Source organism: Dermacentor silvarum, chromosome 5 (genome assembly GCF_013339745.2).
Source record: "Dermacentor silvarum isolate Dsil-2018 chromosome 5, BIME_Dsil_1.4, whole genome shotgun sequence".
In the NCBI taxonomy this organism is placed as follows: domain Eukaryota; kingdom Metazoa; phylum Arthropoda; class Arachnida; order Ixodida; family Ixodidae; genus Dermacentor; species Dermacentor silvarum.
The window spans coordinates 20,821,923-20,841,384 of NC_051158.1; the positions used below are offsets into that span (position 1 = coordinate 20,821,923).

The 19,462-nt window shown below is 45.6% G+C and overlaps 1 protein-coding gene across 1 annotated transcript in view; it reads left to right on the forward strand.

Moving 5' to 3' along the window:
• The window catches only part of LOC125945552 (uncharacterized), a 96,207-nt gene extending 77,403 nt beyond the window's left edge, over positions 1 to 18,804 (forward strand). Inside the window, exons 3-4 of the mRNA XM_049667481.1 lie at positions 14,993 to 15,144; positions 17,002 to 18,804. Of these exons, the coding sequence (XP_049523438.1) occupies positions 14,993 to 15,144; positions 17,002 to 17,089 (240 nt within the window). The 3' untranslated portion in view covers positions 17,090 to 18,804. The remainder of the gene's footprint in view (positions 1 to 14,992; positions 15,145 to 17,001) is intronic.
• The last annotated feature ends 658 nt before the right edge of the window (positions 18,805 to 19,462 follow it).

Here is a 19,462-nt window from a genome sequence, read left to right on the forward strand (position 1 = left end):
TGCACATGTCGAAAACTTGTGCACACATTTTGGTTTACACTTTGTAAAATTGCACATGTCGAAGACTTGTGCACAGATTTCGGTTCACACAGTGTAAAATTGAACATGTCAAAGACTTGTGCACAAATGTCGGTTTACACAGTGTAAAATTGCACATGTCGAAGACTTGTGCACAGATTTCGGTTTACACAGTGTAAAACTGAACATGTTGAAGACTTGTAGACAAATTTCGGTTTGCACTGTGTAAAATTGCACATGTCGAAGACTTTCGCAGAGATATCGGTTTACACAGTGTAAAATTGAACATGTCACAGACTTGTGCAAAAATTTCAGTTTACACAGTGTAAAATTGCACATGTCGAAGGCTTGTGCACAAATTGCGGTTTACACAGTGTAAAATTCGACATGTCGAAGACTTGTGCACAGATTTCAGTTCACACAGTGTAAAATTGCACATGTCGAAGACTTGTGCACACATTTTAGTTTACTCTTTGTAAAATTGCACATGTCGAAGACTTGTGCACAGATTTTGGCTTGCACAGTGTAAAAGTGCACATGTCGCAGCCTTGCGCACAGATTTCGGTTTACACAGTGTAAAATTGCACATGTCGAAGACTTGTGCATAAATTTCGGTTTATACTGTGTAAAATTGCACATGTCGATGACTTGTGCACAAATCTCGGTTTACACTTTGTAAAATTTCACATGTCGAAGACTTGTGCACAAATTTCGGTTTGCAGAGTGTAAAATTGCACATGTTGATGACTTGTGCACAAATCTCGGTTTACAATGTGTAAAATTGCACATGTCGAAGACTTGTGCACAAATTTTGGTTTACACTTTGTAAAATTGCACATGTCAAAGACTTGTGCACAGATTTCGGTTCACACAGTGTAAAATTGCACATGTCGAAGACTTGTGCACAAATTTTGGTTTGCACAATATAAATTTGCACATGTCGAAGACTTGTGCACAAATTTCGGTTTACACAGTATAAAATTACACATGTCGAAGACTTGTGCACAAATTTCGGTTTGCACAGTGTAAACTTGCACATGTCGATGACTTGTGCACAGGTTTCGGTTTACACAGTGTAAAACTGAACATGTCGAAGGCTTGTGCACAAATTTCGGTTTGCACAGTGTAAAATTGCACATGTCGAAGGCTTGTGCACAAATTGCGGTTTACACAGTGTAAAATTCGACATGTCGAAGACTTGTGCACAGATTTCGGTTCACACAGTGTAAAATTGCACATGTCAAAGACTTGTGCACACATTTTGGTTTACACTTTGTAAAACTGCACATGTCAAAGACTTGTGCACAGATTTCGGTTCACACAGTGTAAAATTGCACATGTCGAAGACTTGTGCACAAATTTCGGTTTGCACAATGTAAAATTGCACATGTCGATGACTTGTGCACAAATCTCGGTTTACAATGTGTAAAATTGCACATGTCGAAGACTTGTGCACAAATTTCGGTTTACACAGTGTAAAATTGAACATGTCAAAGGCTTGTGCACAAATTTCGTTTACACAGTGTAAAATTGCACATATCGAAGACTTGTGCACAGATTTCGGTTTGCACAGTGTAAAATTGCACATGTCGAAGGCTTGTGCACAAATTGCGGTTTACACTGTGTAAAATTCGACATGTTAAAGACTTGTGCACAGATTTCGGTTCACACAGTGTAAAATTGCACATGTCGAAGACTTGTGCACACATTTTGGTTTACACTTTGTAAAATTGCACATGTCGAAGACTTGTGCACAGATTTCGGTTCACACTTTGTAAAATTGGACATGTCGAAGACTTGTGCATAAATTTCGGTTTGCACAGTGTAAAATTGCACATGTCGCAGACTTCTGCATAAATTTCGGTTTACACAGTGTAAAACTGAACATGTCAAAGACTTGTGCACAAATTTTGGTTTGCACAGAGTAAATTTGCACATGTCGCACACTTGCGCACATATTTCGGTTTACACAGTGTAAAATTGCACATGTCGAAGACTTGTGCACAAATTTCGGTTTACACAGTATAAAATTGCACATGTCGAAGACTTGTGCACAGATTTCGGTTCACATAGTGTAAAATTGCACATGTCAAAGACTTGTGCACACATTTTGGTTTACACTTTGTAAAATTGCACATGTCAAAGACTTGTGCACAGATTTCGGTTCACACAGTGTAAAATTGCACATGTCGAAGACTTGTGCACAAATTTTGGTTTGCACAGTGTAAATTTGCACATGTCTCACACTTGCGCACATATTTCGGTTTACACGGTGTAAAATTGCACATGTCGAAGACTTGTGCACAAATTTCGGTTTGCACAGTGTAAAATTGCACATGTCGATGACTTGTGCACAAATCTCGGTTTACAATGTGTAAAATTGCACATGTCGAAGACTTGTGCACAAATTTCGGTTTGCACAGTGTAAAATTGCACATGTCGAAGGCTTGTGCACAAATTGCGGTTTACACAGTGTAAAATTCAACATGTCGAAGACTTGTGCACAGATTTCGGTTCACACAGTGTAAAATTGCACATGTCAAAGACTTGTGCACACATTTTGGTTTACACTTTGTAAAATTGCACATGTCGCACACTTGCGCACATATTTCGGTTTACACGGTGTAAAATTGCACATGTCGAAGACTTGTGGACAAATTTCGGTTTACACAGTGTAAAATTGAACATGTCAAAGACTTGTGCACAAATTTCGTTTACACAGTGTAAAATTGCACATATCGAAGACTTGTGCACAGATTTCGGTTTGCACAGTGTAAAATTGCACATGTCGAAGGCTTGTGCACAAATTGCGGTTTACACAGTGTAAAATTCGACATGTCGAAGACTTGTGCACAAATTGCGGTTTACACAGTGTAAAATTCGACATGTTGAAGACTTGTGCACAGATTTCGGTTCACACTTTGTAAAATTGGACATGTCGAAGACTTGTGCATAAATTTCGGTTTGCACAGTGTAAAATTGCACATGTCGCAGACTTCTGCATAAATTTCGGTTTACACAGTGTAAAACTGAACATGTCTAAGACTTGTGCACAAATTTTGGTTTGCACAGAGTAAATTTGCAAATGTCGCAGACTTGCGCACATATTTCGGTTTACACAGTGTAAAATTGCACATGTCGAAGACTTGTGCACAAATTTCGGTTTACACAGTGTAAAATTGAACATGTCAAAGACTTGTGCACAAATTTCGTTTACACAGTGTAAAATTGCACATATCGAAGACTTGTGCACAGATTTCGGTTCACACAGTGTAATATTGCACATGTCGAAGACTTGTGCACACATTTTGGTTTACACTTTGTAAAATTGCACATGTCGAAGACTTGTGCACAGATTTCGGTTCACACTTTGTAAAATTGGACATGTCGAAGACTTGTGCATAAATTTCGGTTTGCACAGTGTAAAATTGCACATGTCGCAGACTTGCGCACAGATTTTGGTTTACACAGTGTAAAATTGCACATGTCGAAGACTTCTGCATAAATTTCGGTTTACACAGTATAGAATTGAACATGTCAAAGACTTGTGCACAAATTTCAGTTTACACAGTGTAAAATTGCACATGTCGAACACTTGTGCACAAATTTCGGTTTACACAGTGTAAAATTTCACATGTCAAAGACTTGTGCACAAATTGCGGTTTACACAGTGTAAAATTCCACACGTCGTTGTATTGTGCACAAATTTCGGTTTATACAGTATAAAATTACACATGTCGAAGACTTGTGCACATATTTTCGTTTACACGGTGTAAAATTGAACATGTCGAAGACTTGTGCACGAATTTCGGTTTACACAGTGTGAACCGAAATTTGTGCGTAAGTGTTCGACATTTGCAATTTTTAGCACGGCCGCACGCGTGCGGTGTGGCTTGCGACGCTGGGCGGCTCGAGCGTAAATCGGCCATAACAGCTTTATGTAATGGCACCTGTCCTGTCATCTACTCTTATTGGTCTCGTTTGGTGCTATTACTATACCAAAGTGAAACTAGGGATTGTCGATTAAATTTTTTAATCGATTAACGATTAATCGTTCGTCGGTTTAGCGTATAATCGATTAATCGACTTTTTTCGGGCGCTTTAAAAAGGCTGAAACAGTTATTTACTCACTAAGTACCTATTTTAACCTTTGCAAGGTCGAACCAGCATAATAAATACAAGTGTATAAAACTTGATAAAGAATAATATTTAATTTGTTAGAGGTCAACTATAATTGCCACTAGTGACTAGTGAAGGAATAAGAAATATACAAGGTGTTGATATTGACACGTGTACTTGTCTATCTTTCATTGGTGACTGCTTTTCACCAGCTAACAAATATTCAACGTTATCGCTCGGCGCAGGAACCGCCTGCATGTATCGGAAGTTTCTCGAACGTTATCGAGGCTTCTATCCATTGTCTATTGTCACGGACGCTTATATAATTTGATTGTATGAGCGACGCGAATTGTCTAGTACTTTCTGGAATACAAGCGCGCACCAGAGATTACTCTGGAATCGATAACACATGTATAAAAGCCGACGCGTTTCGCCGCTGATCATATTTCGACGATCGCCGACTGTGTTCGCCGCTATCGTTGTGCTTCGGGTGAAACTTGCTTTTGTGGGCACAGGTTCGCCGAATAAAAAATCCGTTTCGTCATTCACAGTTTTGCGACTGTTTTCTTCACCGTCACTACTACTACGTGACAATATTTAAGTTTTGCGGAATTTTAAAAATTCGCCTGTGGCAGGTAACATAATTATCGTTGAGCTGGGTTATTCGAAGAAGCGGACATTAGTAGCACGAGAAATCGAAAGACATATTCAACCAATTAACAAAAATTGACTAATGAACTTCTTAATTAATTACTTTAGGACACATTGCAATTTACGAATTGTAGCCGGTGAGTTTGCAAGACACAGTGTACTTGAAATGAATTTCCAGGAAACACCAGTTTCTAGATATTATTTCTGAAAGTGTGGGACGAAATACATAGACGTTCCAGTTCCTTTTGTGCTTCATTGCATTTTGGTAAAAAGGTAAGTGGAACAACAGTGCATTTTTACAGCGAGTTTGATGGCGCATATCTCCAAACTGGTTTGATTCTGTAAGTTCATTCCACGTGGATAGAACTGACAAGCTCACCGGCTGCTATTCGTAAATTGCTAGATGTGTCGTAAAGTAATTAACTAAGAAGTTAATTAGTAATTTTTTGTTATTTAGTTGAATATGTTTCGATTTCTTGTGCTAATGTCCGCCTTATCGAATAACCCAGCTCAATGCTAAGAATTATGCGACCTGCCAAGGGCGATTTCTAAAAATTCTGTAAAACTTAAAAATGAACATCCTGTATGTTAAAAATGGCACTTACTGAGGAGGGTGGGCATGGAGGAAGGAGAAATTAGAAGAGAGCGTCGCAGCACGACTGACTTCAAGAAGTAATGGCGCAACACGTGATCGCCCCATCAGAGCGCGCGGTAGGTTTAATGCTGCCGTGCGCAGGGCAGTAGCGACGCTGAACGGGTGCGCACCGATTTGAAACTACTACGCAGCAAACATTATTGGTCAATACATTCTCTCCCAGGGTCACGTTCTGACCGTATACTGTGAGGTAAAAAGAAAAGGAAATGGTTTGACGGTGAGTTCGCTTGCCAAGACTTGCTGCCTCACGTAATGCTCTCACCTAGTTTATTTCTTCCTCCACTGGGGAGGCGTCTCCCCGGCCCCAGGTAGCCTGTGTGACGTGTGCGTAAAGCGGGGAAGCGCTTGGCCAGCTCGACATGACTCGGGAAAACAGTCGACAGTCGCTCTCTGTCTTCGCAGCCGCGCTGTCGTTGCTCGTACTCCGCTTTCAATAGTACGATTTCAAAATTTTCACGCCACTTTAGTGAGTCTGGAAAACGAATAATCGAACTGCTTTAATCGATTAAACCGATTACGTTAAAGGTAGACATCGATGACGATTAATCGTTGCGGCGTACTTTTAGTCGATTAATCGTTCATCGATATTACCATCCCTAGGTGAAACTTTAGACAACGTTAGTTTGACAATTACTGTTCGTTTTCCTCACACCAGTGCATACGCACAGCAGTGTATTAAAAAGTGGGTAGATTATGGAGAAAATGTTATCTGCGGCCACGTAGTTCGGCGGAAGTCACTGCGTATATCACGCCACTGTCATCCCGAATGTGTGACGCGCGCTTCTCCTTGCTTGGTTTAGATAATATGTAGTTCAAATATACTCAATATAATTCCAGCGTATCTAAAAAATTAAGCTGTAGCGCTGTTTTTTTTTGACAATCATATGGATGGTTTCTCTGCCAGAACTTTTTTTAACGCAACACTTAGAGGCCTGTTCCTGCGTTGAGTGTCGGCGTCAGTGACCTCGGCGTAACCGAGCGAACGAGCACAGCGAATGATGAAAGAGCGAACGCGGAGCGCAGCGGGCGACGAAAGACGGCGAGAGCGAGGAGGAGGCTGCAACGGAACCATCAGGCGGAAAGCGGAGGAGTAGGGTATGGCGAAAGCGTGAGAAGAAAAGCGTAGTGCCGCGCAAGACGGGTTCTGCGGCGACGATGGCTACGAGGTGGCGCCAGAGTACAAAGCGCTGCATGAGCGGAGGTCTATCTGCGGCGGCGGCTGTGAATCGCGCCCACGCGTCACCCGCACGCTGCTTCTCGTGATCTCCCGATTAGCGAGGCAGTCGCGCCACACCGCTCCGTTTGCGACGTGCCGCACGAGATAGATTGTCCGCGCCAGCCAATATACCACGAAATGAAAACACGTATAGAGGTACGCTCAAATTTCGCATTAGAGAGTATCGTAAGCGTCGGTGAACTTTTTTGCTTGTTTGTTTGTTTGTTCGGGTTTCAATTTACGCTTATCGGCCACATTGCATATGCATCCCCGCTACGCGCAGGCGGTTCCGAGCTTCCAGGCAGCACGAGCAGCAGCATCACCAGGTTGGCCAGGACGTGGGCACACGACCTCTCGGCCGACGCCAGGAGGAACCGGAAGTTGGCGGGGGTAGGCGCATCCGCTTCCGGTTCGTCCGCGGCGTACTGCGCGCCGGCCAAGGTGGCCATAGTGATCCAACTCGAGCTGCTGACCGACCGGCCGCTCAGGCTGAGTTCAGTGAGTACGCGGATCCCTAAAGGTGTCTGGATGCGCAGCAAAATTTCGCTACATATATTCTCGTGTGTACGTTATAGTGCGCGTTGCCTTCGATTTTTTACAAAGTCAACTCGGAAGCGATTACGTAAAATATTCACTCCGAATATAAGGTAGGGCGCGTGTGGAACTGTGTGGAAGTGGTTTGGCCATACTCTTGCTGTTAGCAACCGCGAAAAATTAACACTGGTTTGATCTCGACCATTGCGTCGTCACAAGCGATGAATAGCACTCGTGAAGTGCGTTTCCGCCAGCTTTTTATGTGAGCATCATTCCTGGTGTACTTCACGCAATTTTCGTTCTGCGACCATCTGGGTTTCTAGTCATTTTCGCCGGCCTCCTCAATAAAAAAGAAAATCTTTAAAATTTATACTGTGCTGGGCGGAATCTAACCCATGTCAGCACAGCAGCCCGAGGTTTTAGTCAGCTGCGCCACGAATGCATGCACTGGGTACGTGACGCTCTTCAATGAACCACTTTCACGCCAACTTTGGCCTTTGAGTGTGTGTCACCGGTGTGTGTGTGTGTTAGCCCACACCAGCGCGTCACGCATCTCTGAGGTCACACGCGGATCTCGCGGCAGCGGCGTGGGATGGCGCAGCGTATCCATATGGAATTGCGACAGAGAAGCCCCGCTGCAGTGAACGGCTCAAACGCACTAAAGCTCCTCCATACATGTTTTCGCCGAACACGTTAAGTACCGCAAACCTACCCTCCTCCTCCGCGCTCCTCCCTCACTCACTCCCTCAGTTTCCGGCGTCAAGCGCAACTTACGTAGCCCAGCTTCTGCGGAAGCGACGTCACAGCTGCGTAGAGGTGCGAGCGTGCAACAAGCGAAAATTCAGGAACCCGGAAATCCCGGAAACAGAAAAAATTACTCCATCTCCCGCTAAAGGGAACCATGTGTGGATGCGAAACAGCGGGGATATGGTTTCGCGGCAGCGGCCCGAGCGCTCATCGCGGCGCTGCACAGGAGAGAGAACGAGGCGCGCGCTCCATTTTCATACCGCGGAACTACCGTGGCGCCCCCAGCGAAGTATGCAGCTGTCGCACCACCTGTCGTGCGCGCCGCTCCGGATTCCTAGAGGAGAGAAAGGGGGGAGCGTAGGAGAGAAGACGGGGAGGGTTCGCGCATGCCCTGTGGGAGTGTGGGACGCGGGGACTGCTCCGTAGATGATTCCTAGAGGAGAGAGAGGGGGAGGGGACACGCATGCGCTGTGGGGGTGTGGGACGCCGCGGGACGGAAGGAAGGCCAAAGCCCTTGCCATAAGCTGCTTCGCATCTAAAACGAAACCCCGGAAGCGGAAAATGCGGAGGCGGAACTGGTTTGACCGACGAATCAGGGAACAGCGGCGCACATCAAGGGTTGGCGCTATTCAGCAAAAGCGGCGGCGGCGCGTGAATGGAGGGGGGGGGGGGCTTTAATACGCACCTGCGCGCCGTCGGGGCTATCTTGGAGGCCACGCAAAAGACTTAGCGACGGTGCCGCTAGATGGCGTAGCATGTCGAAAGAGAAAGGTGAGAGAGGAATTCTGCTGCCGTTTCGGCGGTGGCAGCCCTGTGGCGTTACATTGCTTCAGTGCTAACCGCATTACCGTCTGCAGTCGTCGTGAGATGGCTTCTGCCGGAATATTTTTTTTCTAAAAGGCTTGTCTAGGGACTTTAGGGTAGCGTACCATTCCGGATTTCATCAATGCGTCTCGGGCAGCGGCGAAGGAAGTGGGCGTATTCGAACAACCCTCTCCCTTCCTCCAGAATATCGGGATGACCGGCAGACCAAGTATTCAGCTAGGCGAGGGGCGCTGGCTTACACTCCCACGGCTAACCTCAACACAAAAAACATACATACTTGAGAGACGCTTCAGCTTCGCGTTTAAGAGTAGCACGCAATACCATTAAAAGGTCCCCGACTTCTCCTCACGCTTCCCGGCAACTGCAGTTTATGCAACCGTAATGTTTACCGGGAAACGCTTGCGGCGAACGCTATGCACGAAGGCGAGCTTTCTGGTTCTTTTTATTTCCTTGCCCCGCACTGCCGGCGCCGCCGCTGCCGCGGATGCGCGGAGGCGAATGCCATCTGCTGGTGCTGCAAGGACCCGAGCGGCGCACGTGGCTTGTGCCGTTGTGTGATTAGGTAGAAACGCGCTGCGAGCAGCGCTGTGATTGGTAGATAGTTTTCGCTCACGGTCAACGCCGGCGACGCCGTGCTTTCTGCGTAACGGGGCCTTTAACGATACCCCTTTAAAACACAAGAAAGTGGCCCAGAGGACAGCCCACGCGTAATGCGGGAGATGCTAGTTCGGCTACCACCTGCTACAAGTCTACATTGTCTTTTCGTCCACTTTCACTTTCCATTTCCTTATTATTTCTACTTTTCAATTAAAATTAATTTCCCGTCTGCTTTCTCGCGCTTCATCGTATGGCTACTTCCTAATGTTCCCTACCTTTCGACGTATAACCCGACACGGTGAACCCGGCCAACGCCTCTTAGATAACAGACTTGTGCACTCTGCTTTATGACGCCGTGCTACTTGGACCGAAATTTCCATTGGCAAGCCTGGCGTGACGAAAACGGTGACGTCAAAATCACCACGGCCATAGTAGCTATTAAGAGACTATGCCGCGGCCTACTCGATAGCGTCCCCACTAGATTCCATGGCAGTCGGGCAAGGTAGCGTGACGTCACGGATGACGTCATGGATGACGTCATTAGGTCAGCGGCCATCTAGAAAGCGTTGACCCAAACCGCAAGCCACTAAGCACGCCGAGACTGAATTGATGATGATTATAGCATGGAGAATCATTTGCGGAGTGTTCCACGGGAAGCTTTCAAAAAGAAACGTACGGAACGAATGCCCTAAATGAGGTGTCCGACAACGCGCCTATAGTAGTCGTCTCTGGAAGACGGATTGCCAGAGCTTAGGCCCCACGATATCATACAGCCGCCGCTATCGACAAGACTGCCGAGGTTTGTCGACGACGACATTTGGGTGCCCGACAGCTATAAGTGTTGGATTTCTGGATTGAGAATTCCAAGGATAATTGTCAGGAGGCCAATAAAAAGGGACGCCCTTCATTTGTTTCACTGGCTTGTCGATTCATACGTACCGCCATTGCTTCGTTCACTTACGCGTAGCTTTCTTTCTTATTGTTTCGTTCACTAGATCAACCGTTCATCCATAATAAAGAAAGAAAGCCTTCAGGCTTCACGCATGCCGCCACTCAATGGAGAAAAAGAAGACAATCAAGGAAAAAAAAGAAGACTACACCTGGTTCACTAAATTTTAACCGCTTCCGATTTAACCGATTATAACCTGACAGGGAACCAGCGTAAACACGACACAAATCACGCCCCCCCCCTCCCCCAAAAAAGGAAGACATAGACACAGTGCTGCTTTTATCAATGTGGTTAGTGTGTTGTTAGCGCTGGTTGACACTACACCTGCCATCGGTTCGCTATTCACAACTCGCCCAAATCAATACCTTGTTAACCGTCTACTTGTCTGTCTGTTTTGTGTTTGTTTTTCATCGCTATCAATACGATCATCAAAGACAACGGGCAGTGATGCATGCGGCTTCTCAGATACATGCAAGCATTAAAACGCTACACAAACGCGTATTTCATCTTTGCTTTCTCAGCAACTAGCTAGCTTTGTTTGCAAAAGAGCAGAGTTTGGGATACGCTCACAATGGCGAAATAACAGAGACGCAATCAGTGACTCACTTGCATATACTATACATGACCAAAGTTTCAGGAAGACTCCGCAGAACGTTAAGCCGGAAAATCAACAACCTTCACTCTATACTCCATAGCGTTATCTCCGAATCAGATATCCGCCACTTTTTCACGAGGCCTGCAATAATATCTCGCCCCCGCGTGGCCATTCTTCCTGGAAGCAACGCTGAATGCGCTTCTTTACCCATTAATGAGCCCTGTCTTCCGAAAGCCACGTACACATAATCAACCCCGAGATAGAACGCTCCAGATTAAAGCGTTCCGCGTATTCGCAGGTACCCTTTTTTTTGTTGTTGTTGCTGGTGTTTACTGTCGTCGAATCTATAACACTGCCGTTGTGCGCTGTTGTGGTGGTTACGGTTGTTTTCCTAAGGGACTTACCGCCTCCCTTTTGAATGCAAACGAAGGGCCTGCATATCAACGATAACTATCTGACCTTTTTTGAGGAAGTTCCGGGAAGCGATGAGGGAGCTTTCCAATTTACATCTTTCTTTTTTTTTTTTTTTTCGCCGCAGCGTGTACTGCGTTCGGCGCAAAACCGTTTATCAGCTAACTGAGCTCCAGCAACGATCTATAGCAAACGTTCCAAGAGTAAACTTTTTAGTCGATAAAGCACGCGTTGCATCGTTTTTTTTTTTTTCGCTTCAACAGATTGCACACAATGCGGTATCTATACGGTATCATGCGCGCATCGGGAATTTATACCGGGGCATTAAATGGGGCGAAATTAATGAACGTCGTAAAGGCCTCATCTGGCTCAGGCGCGCAAGCATTCTTCTGGACGTAGTACCTCGCTGTGCATACAGACACGACGCGCGCGTATTTACACATAAGGTATGTATACGTATGTACGTGTGCACCTATACGTGATCAGCGATTGATACGCAATAACCGACCCGCATTGGCGGTCGGCGCTTTTTTCTTTCTTTCTTTCTTTCTTTCTTTCTTTCTTTAGCGCCCCCAGAGAGCGCTGGGTGAATCGCATGGGGGTCCAAGTTCAGTCATAGTGCATCGCAAAAGGATCTCGCTTTCATTGTATATACCACAATGCATCAGCTCGGTGTTTCCAGCATCCCACCGGCCGCTCAAAAAAAAGTGCCGGCAGCTTTGTGCTCCGAGTATCGCGTTTCAATAGCTGAGCAGCGTACAGTGTACAGTCGAGAGGAAAAAGTCTAGAGACCACGGTATCAGCATTAAAAAAAATACATTTCTTCTAGCAAAGCCGTGCAACGTTATATTGCCTTACTTAACAACATTGGTTGAACAGGGTGCGCGTGGGCTTTACCACTTGATATGAACCTTCATGAAGAAGAAGAAGTAAAGATTACTTCGCGGTATCTGTGGTCCTCAGAATTCAGCTCGCCACTGTACGGAAAGGAACAGACGACAGAGACGCTGACGAGACGCAGCATTGCTTCTAAGCTAGAGAAATTCTGAAACTACAATACACGAGTACAATGTAAAAAAAAAAAAATCTGCCTTCATTCCACCCTGTGAAAGTGGAGGTATACAGCGTAGCTGCTGCCGACGTTAGACAACCACAAACTAATGATGTAATACGCTTATTTGGACAGTGTTTGCCATAATGTCGATTACGGTCGCATCACACACGCTCTGCGACAGATGCAGCGGGCACAGCGCCCACGCATCAATGACAGATACATTGTGTGCACACGTACACATCAGGCACTCACGCACGTGTGCGTCCTTGTTTTTCTAGGCCCTCCGCCAAGCGCAAGTGCGTTGTTGAACTAATTGAATTTTTCAAAGTAAATTGCGTCAGAAAATTCGTAAAGTACGACTTACACACAAGCTGCAGACGTGATATCTTCGGAATGCAATTTGAACATACGATAAGACATAATTCCGTTGCGCGGAAACTCGAAGACAAACCACTTTTCCGGCTGCCATTAGAGGTCTGTCCGAGTGGCGCCGCGGCCTCCAGGTGGCGGTACGATTTAGGTGAGCACGAGCCCATGAAAAATCCCGACCAACTAGAGGCTAACATCTTCGCTGTAAGAAACGCCTTCTTTGAGTCTTAATATTGCAATAGCAGACACAGCAGGCACATTACCGCCGTCGCCGTGCTGTCACGAATGAAGGCCAAGAGGAGGAGAACGCGCCTTTCTCGATAGAGGAGGAGAGTGTGCGCGCGTCTCCTCATCTAGCCCGGCCGAGCGCATGCGCGACCCATGCTCAGGTTTCGCATTGAATTCTGAGGTTTCACGTGCCAAAACCACGATTTGATTATGAGGCACGCCGTAGTGGGGGGGGGGGGGGGGGGCTCCTGATTCATTTTGACCACCAGTGGATCCACCAATGCACGGGATACAGGCGTTGAAAACTGAAAACGATGAACGCCGGCTTTGAAAACTATATGTTGTATTTATTAGGCGGAAAGGGTCGGCCACTAACGAAGAGAAAATAAAGGCCAAACGTTTGTTTTTCATTTGCGTCGGAAGCTTAGCGCCGCTACGTCAACGCGACGTCACAAATTTTAAAGCTGTTGGATATTAACAGCTAAGCTGTTTAAGCCAACCGTCGTGCACGAAAGGAGAATGAGAGGACGAAGTGAATGATGATGAGTGGGCGAAGCACCTGGGGATCATTCGGGCAAAACGCCGTAAGCGTTCTCCGGAAGCTGGCTTCCGGAACCGGAAGTGGACGCCGCACGGCGGAGGGAGGGAGTGACATAGCCCCGAGCATAAGATGCTTCGCATCTAAAAGGCGAAAGCTTGCACTAGGCCGCGCTAAGCTCAAGACACAGCGAAGCTGGCCGATTGATATCGAGCGGCTAGCCTCTAAGGCGTCTGGCGTCGGCAAGCAACAGCGTTCTCGGCACTGTGTCAACCTTGGTTAGCCTGCCTGCGTTTGGGGCATGCCAGGAACGCTGTCGCTCGTAGGCGCCGACGCGTCCAGCGCTAGTCACGCGAAATGCCGCGAAAGGGAAGGTACCTCCGAAAATGATCGCTCGAGAATACCTTCCTACATTCGTAGTTAAGTTATACCAAGTTAATACCTAGCAGTAGCAGCCAGTAAGACTTGAGGATTGACAGTTTCGCTGTGCCTAAGCTTTGCACGACCGAGTGCAACTTGCCGCTTCGGTTTCTAGGTGAAGCCTTCGGTGCCCTCAGAATGCCACTGCAGTACTTCTTTAGCGGTAAACAATTAACTAGACCCGAGCAGATACCGTCGCAACCTATGACGTCACAGCTAGCTTCCACAAGAACAAGAGAGAGGCATCTCCAACTGTCCGTTCTTGCGTCTTTTTGGCCATTTATACCGTGCATTGGGTGCACCTTAAAGAACCTCAGGTGGTAAAAATTAATCCGCAGAGTATATATATATATATATACACTTATGTGCTTCAATGCATAAAGCGACGTTTTGGTAAGAAACTAACTGGAACGCCAATGCATTTCTCTGCGAAGTTCGGGAGTTCATATCTCGAAACTGGTGTCATCCCGAGAATTCGTTCAAGGTGGATCCGCCTTGCGACCTCCACGACTACAATTTGTAAATTGCAATACGGGCCATCAGGTAATTAGCTTAAAATATAATTAGTGAATTTCTGTTAATTACTCGATTAAGCATTTCAATTTCTTGTGCAAGTAATGACCGCCTCTTCGAGTAGACCAGCTCATGCACTAGAATTGTGCTATCTGCCACAGGCAACCTCTAAGAATTTTTGAAAGTGTTCGCTGAAACACCCATGTATATGGCAACTAACGGTGGTCTCCGTCGTCCCACCGTCGGTTGCACTTTGCACCCAGGACGTGTGTCGAGTGAGCACCTGAACACCACCTTGCAATGGATCCGGGACCTGAGAGAGGTGCGGCGTAATAATGCCAACGCATTTCTCTCGCCATTTACCGTTAGATCGCCACTTTTTTTAGTGGGGGGAGGGGGACTAATTTACTAAAATACAGCTCGGATATCCCCCCTCCCCCCCTTCTAGTCTACTGTTGTGCTTTGTTGGGTGCTCTGCACTTGTAAGCAGCAGTCATCGAGTTTTAATAGACGCATGATGCGCCAACCTCAAGAATGCGTTTTGCGCCCGCAGCTGACAAGCGCCGAGCACCAGGGTCCCGCCCTTCTGGAGCCTGCGGCGTTCGAGCGCGCCGCCGCCCGCAAGCAGAACCGGGCGGCGCCGCAGCGGCAAAGCCAGCTCCGGTTTACCGGCACCACCCGGACCGTTACAAGCGAGGCAGTCGGGTATGTTGCTGCTCGGCATTCAAAAGCATTCTTTCTGCTCCGGCTCTTTCTGGTAGCTATGCTTGATGCTACACTCCGTTTCATACTTACGGCTGGTAGGCTCAGCATATACCTGAGGGTGTTTTATTTTAGGTGCACCAATTTTTTTTTTTTTTTTGGCTGTGGCATATAGCACAATTCTAATCCTTGATCTAAACTACTCGATGAGGCGGCCATCATTGCCGCGAAAAATCCAGGTGCCTAATTGAATGCTTAACATATTTATTCTAGTTAACTTTTTAATGAATTACAGCACATATTTCATCTACGAATTATAGCCGGTGAGTTTCCAAGGCGTATCCACTTGGAACGAATTCTCAGGACTGAGCCACTGCATTGCGTGGGCGTCGATGACCTCACTGCACACATGCGTAGCTATAAAGGGTGTATTATTTTAGCTGCACCAAATTTTAAAAAATTGCCTGTGGCTGATAGCACAATTCTAGTCCTTGATGTAAACTACTCGATGGCGGCCATTACTTCCGCGAGAAATCCAAGTGCCTAATTTAATACTTAACATAATTATACTAATTAACTTTTGAATGAATTACAGCACATATTTCAATCTACGAATTATAGCCAGCAAGTTTCCAAGGCGTATCCACTTGGAACGAATTTCAGGACTGAGCCCAGTTTCGAGATATTAATTTTCAAAGTGTCCGACGAAATGCATTGGCGTTCCAGTTACCTTTTTGAAGAACACGCTGTTCTATGCATTGAAGCACGAAAGTAACTGGAACACAGTCACCGCCCACAGTCACCGTGAGATGGATTCTGCGGAATATATTCTCCATAAAAACTCCTTGCTCTCTACTCGGTTTTATACATAGCGTGCAACGCTGTGGAGGCTAGCAAGAATTCTTGCAGTAGCCGCATTCGCGCCATGAAATAGTTCGGCGTTTTTACCAGCAATCGCATGAAATTGCTCTTAGGCTCAGTACCGAATGAAAAATGCTTATACCCTACGTATGGATAACTCTGTTCTACGGCTGTTATTACGCTTTATTAGATCAGGTGTGTTTTGATGTTTTCCTGTACGGGTTTTTCGTTTGCAGCCCCTCGCGGCGCCTCATGCGCACGTCGGCGCTGTGTGAGCATGTGCGACCACGAAACTGAACCACAAGAGACGCGCGGAGTTAACCCATTTTGATTACCGAACTTCCTGCATAGCTTCCACAGCATTCGCACGCTAAGCATGAAATGGAGTACAGCATTTTAGTGTTGCATACTATGTAGAGTATAAAAAATTGAAGCAGGTTGCCGACCAGTCGCAACAAAACGACTCCGATATCACGGCTCCCCTGTTCACGCCATTGCCCATAACACAGTAACAATTAGGGACATTTTTAAATAAACAACATAAGAACAAGCACTTTTCTTCGTCCTTGTTTGTTTGTGCGCAAAAAGTCTTTTTTTTATGAATCTGTTCCAACTAGGCCGACTCGCAGTTATGCTACATTTAGAGATTCACATATACAGGCCCTACTGCTGCCGCCTGCCGATGACTGTGCATGCATCTTTGCTCCTATGCCGTTATCTTCTCCTTTTTGTTGCCGTCTTGTCGCTATGTGGCATTTTAGCCTTATGATGAGCAGAATGCTTGTAGCAGTTTGTACTCGCACAGTAGCTTTAATATTAAAGACAATTTATTCTTGATTACTGCGATTCATTATGTATGCTCTATTCTGTGCATCGCGAGATGTATTTTAACTGCAATTGGTTTTACGCACAATTTGCCGTAGGAGGTGCAGACACGGTCAAGTCATTTACATTTGGCTTTCTTTGTCTGTACTCCCAATATTTCATAAAATGCCACAGGTACCGGCACAGATCGTCTGCTTCTAGTGGCAGTTCGTCGTCTGTCGGCAGCAGCGGTTCCACTGATCCAAAGGAGCCTCCCAAGTGAGGACAATATTCGTGATGCTGCCAAACCATCAGCCGCAGCCGATACATGATGGTGCGCCCTTTTCCAAGCGAGCTGCGTATGTCAAGGGGTTGCATGTCTTCACCACCCGAGTGTCCTGTGCCGGGTAACGAACAGCCCATCCGACACCCGTGAACCGCTCGCATTCACACCCATCTGGACTGCAAAAGCTACCCGGCACATGCCATCTCAGTGCAGCAGCCAAATTAAACTGCCTGCACCAAGCACCTGCTGCACATTCTCGCGTTGTCGGACGGAGAAAAGACTACGAATAGATTCATCCACAAATGTGCATTCCTCTTGATGTTTTTGCATCCTACAGCCTAGAACTTGTATCTAAACATGCGGCCTGTGGGTCACATTGCCATTCCTGCCTTGTTTTGAAACCTTGGGCCACTCATTACCAGATTATTACCGTTGTGCTAATGCGTTTGTGCAAGATGTGCGTGGTGTAAAAAAAAACCTTTCGAACGTTGTCATTAGTAGCATGTCGTAAGTAATGGATGTTATCGTATGCATGCCATGAACACTGCAATACATTCTCAAACCAGAGCAAGTGCTACCAACTACTCCGGAATGTACAAGGCACAAAAAGTAGCATGGATTGATCAGCTGTTATTTGACAGCTGCTGATGCTGCTTGCTTCTTTTGTCACTGATGTGTCACTTCCCTTTATGGGGCACAAGTTTGTCCATAAAAGTTTTTTTTTTTTTTCGATTCCCTCTTACTGCAAGAGTCCTTGCTTGTGCACCATCTGTAATTACCGCATGGCAATGTGCAGGCTTTGATTAACTCATGTTGCAGCTCAGACAGTCCTCACAAATATTTTACGCTATGCCAAACTTGTCAAGCCTCAATAACCCTACCTACCGCAGCCCTCAAATGCATGTAGCCTCTGTATAACTACCTACGTACACTGTAAGCAGCCTGACAACTGACAATAATTGTGCATTTCGAGACACCACCCCCTCCCGACTAGATGATCATGAGCTATGCTAGCTATACATGCATGCGAGGCATGCTGCAGAACATTTGCCAGCAAATTTCTTAATCTCTGAGCTCCACCTAGTGCTCTGCCATCCTTAACTACGATTCCCTTCCCTTGCAAAGCAATGCATGACAAAGAACTCCACTAGATATCAGCTCTAAGTATTACAAGGTCCACCCGGCTTGTACTACCGGGAAGCCAATCGAAGACATTGGATTCCCGTAGTTCCTAATACACGCTGCCATTTTCACATTTCTTGTTATGCTAATAGGATGGCTCAATGGAATGAAAGATTATAGGTGCAACATTAGTACGGACTAAACAGCTGATATTCTAGTTGTGTGAGAAAGTGGAAAGAAGTGGAGTTGGGCAGTTCACATAATGTGCAATATGCATATTAGTAGGCTACTGGTGCACAAATTTATATATAGTGCCACCCAAATATGCTTATTTCATCACGATGGCACAATATTGTAAATGCAATCAACCTCCCTTTACTGGATCTTGACGGGATTGATGAAATTGATCGATTAAAGAAGCACAAACACACCCTACCACCATTAATTCATTAAGCAGCGCTGTATTTACTTGACCAGCTGGAAAATGTCCATCAAAAATGACACGTGCATGGGAATCGAGTACGAAACCAAAATTGCCATAAATGGTGTCCAAATCCCACGCCTTAATCTTAAAGGGAGTGCCGTGCCGTACTAAGGGTGCTGGATGCTCCTGGATTCTAGAGCCGGAAGTTTGTCATCATTAAAGGCCTCCGACAGCAACAACTGTTGCTCGAACACCGTCTGTTGGATGCAATAAATGCTTATCCAAGTGAAAACAAACTGGTAGTTCTCTCTAACACAAAAACCAAGTGCATCACACTTGAATTTTTTAAAGAAAATTGCGGTGCACATTAAAATGAAGTAAATATGACATCTACTAGATTCTGTAACTGCCCCCATCTATCTAACACACACCCAGCTTTTATGGGTTAAAGTATAAAAATAATATACAGATGACATTAAAGCTGCTAAACAAGGTACAAATTTTTGGTCTTGATGGCATGTCTTGTTGGTATGCACAGAGATCATGTTTTTTTTTTTCTTTTTTTTACACGTGTAGTGCACTTGATGGTTGGTTGTGCGCATGTCAATGCTGTTTGTATAAAACATGGGCATTTTTGTGCAATAAATTCAGTTGCAAGTTTGCACTGTTTCTGTCCCTTCTTGTTTCCACTTAGTTTCGATGCACCAGAACATTTAATGCAAATTTACCATGCACCTGAATTTATTTTAAAAAATTAAGCACGCCTTCAATTCTGGTAATCGTAAAAATATTATATACAGCAAAGTTTACATTCACAGAATGAA